The sequence below is a fragment of the Chiloscyllium plagiosum genome, chromosome 10 (assembly GCF_004010195.1).
Source record: "Chiloscyllium plagiosum isolate BGI_BamShark_2017 chromosome 10, ASM401019v2, whole genome shotgun sequence".
NCBI classification, from domain to species: domain Eukaryota; kingdom Metazoa; phylum Chordata; class Chondrichthyes; order Orectolobiformes; family Hemiscylliidae; genus Chiloscyllium; species Chiloscyllium plagiosum.
Genome location: NC_057719.1, coordinates 24747854 through 24755447, shown reverse-complemented (window position 1 = coordinate 24755447; position 7594 = coordinate 24747854). Strand labels below are relative to the sequence as shown.

At 41.6% G+C, this 7594-nt stretch overlaps 2 protein-coding genes across 5 annotated transcripts in view; one reads left to right on the top strand and one right to left on the bottom strand.

Moving 5' to 3' along the window:
• prima1 (proline rich membrane anchor 1) overlaps positions 1–7594 on the bottom strand; it is a 255369-nt gene that overhangs the window by 33219 nt on the left and 214556 nt on the right. The gene's annotated exons all lie outside the window — the stretch shown is intronic.
• LOC122553429 (protein unc-79 homolog) overlaps positions 1–7594 on the top strand; it is a 218242-nt gene that overhangs the window by 154211 nt on the left and 56437 nt on the right. For all 4 annotated transcript variants that reach the window (XM_043697181.1, XM_043697182.1, XM_043697180.1 and 1 more), the window contains 3 exons: positions 2675–2777; positions 4039–4179; positions 4377–4415. In XM_043697181.1, coding sequence (XP_043553116.1) covers positions 2675–2777; positions 4039–4179; positions 4377–4415 — 283 coding nt within the window. The remainder of the gene's footprint in view (positions 1–2674; positions 2778–4038; positions 4180–4376; positions 4416–7594) is intronic.

Here is a 7594-nt window from a genome sequence, read left to right as displayed (position 1 = left end):
CACTGTTGGAATATTGTTTGCAATTCTGGTCTCCTTCCTATCGGAAAGATGTTGTGAAACTTGAAAGGGTTCAGAAAAGATTTACAATGATGTTGCCAGGGTTGGAGGATCTGAGCTACAGGGAGAGGCTGAACAGGCTGGGGCTGTTTTCCCTGGAGTGTTGGAAGCTGAGGGATGACCTTATAGAGGTTTACAAAATTATGAGCGGCATGGATAGGATAAATAGACAAAGTCTTTTCCCTGGGATCGGCGAGTCCAGAACTCGAGGGCATAGGTTTGGGGTGAGAGGGGAAAGATATAAAAGAGACCTAAGGGGCAACCTTTTCACGCAGAGGGTGGTACGTGTCTGGAATGAGCTGCCAGAGGATGTGGTGGGGCCTGGTACAATTGCAACATTTAAGAGGCATTTGGATGGGTATATGAATAGGAAGGGTTTGGAGGGATATGGTCCGGGTGCTGGCAGGTGGGACTAGATTGGGTTGGGATATCTGGTTGGCATGGACGGGTTGGACGGAAGGGTCTGTTTCCATGCTGTACATCTCTATGACTCTATGTCTATGCAGTTAATTAGCTGTCAAATTCATTAGGGAAATAACACTCCAGCAGTTTCTCTGATATGCCTACTGCTATGTCAAAGTTATTGGTTCCAGTATATTGCTGACAGCTCCATTGAAATGAGCTTATTGGACTTGCTGTACTCAGCAGCAGGAAGACCCTTTTGTTGTTTTATTTTTCTGTCCACTGGCCTTATCAAATCTGAAAACTTTGCTTCCATCTTCCCATTTGCTACACAAGACTTAGTAGGTTAAATCATCCCATTCTGTGGCATTGATCTTTCACTGTTTCTGTGAGACTTCAGGTTGGTACTCATCCATTGGCATTGCAATTATCAAGTACATAGACATGACATCCAAATGTACAGGCACATTACACTCCAGTTTAACAAAGGTCCGATATACACACTTTTTTATAATTAGTAAACTTAAGGATATAATTGGGAAATATATATCTGATAAAAAGTTTGTTGGTCCACTAATTTGGGCTACATACAAGAAAAGCAGTTAATCTGAATTCTGAAGACCTATTTTGACATGTCATAAATGATTATAGCTTAAAAATGTGTTGCTGGAAAAGCGCAGCAGGCCAGGCAGCATCAACGGAGCAGGAGAATCGATGTTTCGGGCATAAGCCCTTCTTCCAGCAACACATTTTTAAGCTCTGATCTCCAGCATCTGCAGTCCTCACTTTCTCCTCATAAATGATTACAGACATGTGCGTTTGTAATTTATAAAACTAAACAAAGCATTATGTTGGATATGCACCCATTCATAGTGCAAGTGTTTATTATGGATATACCAATCCAAATGAGCCCTTCAATCTTCTCTTATGTTTGTTATGCCCTTCAGCCCGCTAATGTATTTAAAAGCAAGGGTGCACATAAATGAAAGCAGTTTGCCAGGACCCTCCTGCCAATCCCAACCTGTCCTTCATCTTGCAGGGATAGGGTAAGATATCGGACAGGTTGCCTGACCTCCAGCTATTAAAACACTTAAGTAGGCAGTTCACTACTAAATAAGTGCCTCGGTTTGCTTCTGGTGCTCATTTTTGGTTAGGGGGGAAAGCGTTTCGGGGGGGCGGGTGTTCCCTATGCCCATTGGGGGGGCATCACATGATTGCACCCCCCTCACTCTAACCTGAGCTCAGCTCTCCCCTTGTGGGAGTCTCCTAACCTTGCCCATTGATAGTCCCTGGATTTGCCTGAAGTCTATGAGACATTATTACTTCTTCCTCTGGTCTCCTTTTAGTCCTGTAGTGGCCACTAATCTCTTAGAATGTGAGTACCAGATTTCTGGTTGGTGCTGTGCTAATGGACATAATAGGAGAAAGTGAGGACTGCAGATGCTGGAGACCAGAGTTGAAAAGTGTGGTGCTGGAAAAGCGCAGCAGGCCAGGCAGCATCCGAGGAGCAGGACAATCGACGTTTTGGGCATAAGCCTGATGAAGGACTTACGACCAAAATGCCGATTCTCCTGCTCCTCAGATGCTGCCTGGCCTGCTGTGCTTTTCCAGCACCACACTTTTCAACTAATGGACATAATAGCTGAGGGAAGGTCATCTGTACCCCTGTAAATCCACTATATGACTTTACTCTTACACTTTTCAAAAATTCTACTTCCTTCCATGTTCAATAACAGATGTCACATTCATCAACAAAGATTAGTTGGTTAATCAGCCAAGATTTTGTCACTTAAAAGTTTGACTGGTAAAATATTTAAAAGGTTCCATCTCTCAATTCAACTGTGTTTTGCGACAACAGAGCCAACTTTGCAGTGCTTTTACCAAACAGTTTTACAATACCAAACACAAAGCTTTGTTATGTTGCTTTACCTGACACCACTTAATTTCATTGTGAAGCACAGAATTTAAGTTCTGGCTGGATGCCTCACCAAGTTCCCACTAACATAAAACTTGTAAAATGATGCTTGAAAGCAGTTTTACTAATCTGATTATGTTCATTATAATTTGGAAAAGTTCTTTATGACTTTATTTATTTATACAGTATTAAATCTTGTGAAAAGTGAGCAAAAACGCTCTTCTTTAGACAGATTTAAGTATTTTAGTATTTTGCTTGTATACACATTCCAGCGTTTGTAACTGCCTGTTATCATTACAGGTGCAACAAAATCTAGTTTGCTTTCAGCACAGAGCATAGTCAGTATGTTTGTTCCTGCACCAGAAGAATTTACAGATGATCAGCCAACGCTAATGTCTGACAGGTAAGGTAATTTATTAACTGCCTTTATGACTTCATCTGAAGGATTATAAAACATGAATTGCAGATGTAGGAAAAGTGAAGGCACGTGAAATGGACTTGCATTTGTAAAGATGTTGCCTACTAAAGCAATTCTCAAATCAAATATTGTGAAGGAGTTGTTTTACAAAGACTTAGGCATAACTCACTTGCACCATTGAGAACTGTGCTTTGCTATTTTCTTTATTTACTGCTTAGCCTCATCGTTCTGGATAAATGTTGGCAGTGAGGAAGTTCATAAACTACTAGTGTGATTTTATGAGTTGCATTGAGAAACAAGAGAGTGTGTCTGGAAAATGGCCTCCTCAATATTTACAGCTTTTGAAGGTCGAAGCAGTGTGGTAAAATGCAGCATACAATACCCTACTAAAAGGGGACCAAATGCAAAATAAATAGAAATAAGAATTGAATATTGTATAAGTGGTAACGGAGTTGTCACATGGTAAATATGCATGTCATAACTCCACCAAGTTACATTATACTTTTGTAATTGCACAAAATCTCTTGTAGATTAGAGAAGGTTCGGGGAATACCTGACAGAGGTGTACGAGCTTATGGGGGACATGGACTGGGTAAAAGAAAGCAAATATTCCCTTTATTTGAAGAGTCACTAACAAGGGGGCATAATTTAAAGTGAAAGGCAGGAGATTTAGAGGGGATTTGAGGAACCATTACTTTCAAGACTATAGCCTTCTGCAAGATAGTGAGGCTAGTGTGGGTAACAGTATATCAGTACAGAGTCAATGGGCCCACAGGCCTCTTTGAACTACATGATGTTATGATGAAGTGAATTATAGGACAATTCAGCAGTTTTTGTGGTGTATGGACCACGTTGATTTAGGATGCCTTCTTGGTAGGATTAACATTTATACTTTTAATCTACATCAATGACTCCCATTCAGATATAAAGCTACTGATGAAATTCACATAACAAATAACAATTACTTAATCAAACCTTATCACAGTTAAGAAGATTGTCAGAACCAGGTCAACCTAATTTTGCAAGTTGGTTGCATGTAAGGCCAAGTGCTCCTTTTTGTAGATGTGTGGATAGGTTCCAAATGCTCTTGGCACCCAAGGCCCCATGAATTCTTAATCCAGCTTTTGTAAGTTTTACAGACTGCTATTGTGGAATTTGAATTCACAGATAGTGGACTTTTTGTTCACACCCAGACTTATACTTTTAGTGTTGAAGAAGATTCTAACATTTTCATTCTTTGTTACAGATGTCTTGACTGTGGGGCTGTTCTTGAAGAGTATGATGAAGAAACGTTGGGGTTGGCTATTGTTGTACTTTCAACATTCACTCACTTGAGCCCAGACTTAGCTGCTCCCTTGCTGCTTGATATTCTGCAGTCAGTCGGAAGGTAACCACAGTTTGTAATATCTTGTTTGAAGTGTGTTAATGAAACTATGAAAATGAGTTGCCTGCAGTGAATATTTTATCAAAACAGCAATGCCTGTATTTTTCTGACACATGAATCATTGTTTCGAAGTGAATGTAACTGAGTAATTCATTTGTTGTGTGCTAATGAGTAACAATCCTGATGATTTTTTGTTTCAGATTGGCGTCAAGCACTCTTTTCTCTGGTCAAGCAGAAAGGTATTTGCTTGCCTTTGTTGTTACAGTAATGTATGCAAAAACTTTTGTGTTTCTATTATTTTTTGCAAAATGTCCCACCCTGAATCCATCGCCCATCATAAAACTGAGTTAAGCCTTTTGTACTTCTTTTCATGTCTTTGTTCAGTAGCTGAGGGACAAGGAAGAGTCATTGGTCTTTGTTGATCATTGATTTTCAGTAATGCTGCTGTTTTGGCCAGGAATGGGTGGAATTGCATTGAACCAGAAGGGCTGCCTGTCTGATGTTTCATGCTTCATTGAAGGGAACATGTCACCAGCATATGGTTCAGAGCAGAAATGCACGATTACACTCTGAGTTTGCCATTTATTCATAGTGCAGTGTGCAGCAATTGTTTGACCCTTTTTCTTTCATACATCTACAAGTATCTTTTATTGCAGAGAGGAGACAGGCTGGAAATTTTTATTTGGTAGACTTTGAACTGCTGCTTATCTATTTCATACCTGAAAACAAGATGCCTGCATTTTAAAATTGACGACAGGCTTCAAAGGAGGGAGGTGGGCTGGCTTTGTGGCTACCTCTTGAATGGCCATGGTCCTCTTGTTTCAGTACAGGCCTATAAATGAATGTGGAACAAGATTGCTTTATATGCCAGTCAGGCTTGTATAGTAGAAATATAGCCACATTTACAATTTTCAGCCACAAATGGCACAGCATGCAGCCATTTGTCTCAGGCCTTGGCAAGGAGGAGGCAGGCAAACAACTAATTGGAGGGATTCAAACATGGAATTTCAGGAAAGATTGGCACTAATTTGGAAGGCAACAAATTCAAGGACTTTGGAGAAAAAAAAAGGTTGGAGATGGGCAGCAGCTTGCAAGAATGGTGGGATCAAGAATAGGTACAGAAAATCCGACAGCGCTGGTCTGAGGTAATGGATCAGCTCCTACCTAACTGCTTCGAGTTGATGGACTGATCCATATTCAAGAGCACAGTGACCAACCTAAATGAGTCTGCTTCGTCAATAAGTGTGTAGAGGACCATGTGGCAAAGAAGTTAGTCCAAGTGTTCCCTAAGGAAGCCATGAATGAACCGGATGATCCACTCCCTACTGAAGTCCAGGTCTGAGGCTTTCAAGTTGGGTGACCCTGACCTGTACAGGAAATCTAGGTACTACCTTTGCAAATCCATTCAGGGACACCAAGAGACAATACCAGACGAAACTAGCATTTCAGACGAACCACACGAACGCATGCTGATTGTGGCCATGTTGTTATGGGCTACAAAGCGAGCCCAGACCAGCTAGTGGGAGTATTTGCAGATATCTTTAACATCTCCTTACTATGAGTTTCCTAACTGCGTCAAAACCATCATCATGGTGCCAAAGAAAAATCAGGAAATGTGCCTTAATGACTATGTTCGCAGGTAAAGGGACGGCTGGAAAATGGGAAGCCTTAGGCTGGTACAATTGCAACATTTAAGAGGCATTTGGATGGGTTTATAAATAGGAAGGGTTTAGAGGGATATGGGACGGCTGCTGGCAGGTGGGACTAGATTGGGTTGGTATATCTGGTTGGCATGGACGGGTTGGACTGAAGTGTCTGTTTCCATGCTGTAGATCTCTATGACTCTGTGACTATATGACTACTGAGAATAGGGCCCCTCAAAGATCAGCAAAGTGGCCTTTGTGTGGAACTGCAGAAAATGGGGTTGGCATGGACGGGTTGGACTGAAGTGTCTGTTTCCATGCTGTAGATCTCTATGACTCTGTGACTCTATGACTACTGCTCAGTGGCTCTGACTTCCATCATTATGAAGTACTTTGAGAACTTAGTAATGGCACAGATCAAATCCAGCCTCCTAGTTTGCTTTGATCAACAACAATGCGCCTCCTGTCACAACAGGTCCATGGCTAATGCCATCTCCCTGGCCTGCACTCATTCCTGGAACATCTGGATAACAAGGGCACCTGTGTCAGACTCCTATTTATTAACTTTAGTTCCGTGTTCAACAACACATTTCCTACCAAACTCATCTGCAATCTCTGAGACCTAGGACTCTGTTCCCCTAACTGCAGCTGGATGTTCGACTTCCTGACCTGTAGACCGCGACCAGTAAAGATAGGTGACAACACCTCCTCCACAACAATCCTCAATACCAGTGCCCTGTGAGGCTGAATACTCAGTCCCTTACTATACTACTTTTTCACTCACAACTGTGTGGCTGAATTCTGCTTCAACTCCATTTACAAGTTTGCTGATGACATACTGTAGTGGTTGGATCTTAACCAACAATGAGGCAGCATACAGGAAAGAAATAGAGAGCTTAGTGACATGGTGTAAAGACACCAATCTCTCCCGCAATGTCAGCAAAATGGAAGAGTTGGTCATCAACTTAAGGAAGTGGAGTGGAGGACATATCGTTGTCTTTATCAACAATACTGAGGTGGAGATGGTTGAGAGCTTCAAGTTCCCTGGAGTAAATATCACTAACAATTTGTCCTGGTCCATCCCCAACCATTTTTTTGGTCAAGAAAGCATAACAACTGCCTTTCCTCAGAAGACTAAAGAAGTTCAGCGTGTCCACAATGACTTTTCCCAGTTTTTGTAGATACCCAATGGAATCCTATCAGATACATTATAGCTTGGTAAAGCAACTGCTCTGCCCAAGATCGCAAGAAATTACAGAGTTGTGAATGTAGCCCAGTCCATGCCAACTAGCTTTCCATCCATTAACTCCATCAGATAGGGTGTGTTTTGTGGAAAGCATAAATTCTACAAGAGAGACGGTTTGCACCTTAATAGTTTACGGACCAGCATTCTGGCAGGCAGGTTTGCTTCTGCAACACAGCTACGCATAAATTCTACAAGAGAGACGGTTTGCACCTTAATAGTTTACAGACCAGCATTCTGGCAGGCAGGTTTGCTTCTGCAACACAGCTAAGTTTAAACTAAGTAGCGGGGGGGAGGGGACAAATTGGATGTTTAAGAAGGAAATTGGAGGGAAAGTTAGAACAAGGGAAGTCAAGAAAGACAACTGTATCAATGAGGCAGAAAACTCAGAAAGGGATCATGCTGTAAGGTTGAGTGAAATAGGAGTTGATGGGAAGGGTGAGGGCAGTAATAAATTAAAAATACTATACATGAATGCTCAAAGCATTAGAAATAAGTTGGATGAGCTTGAGGCTCATTTGGAAATTGGCAG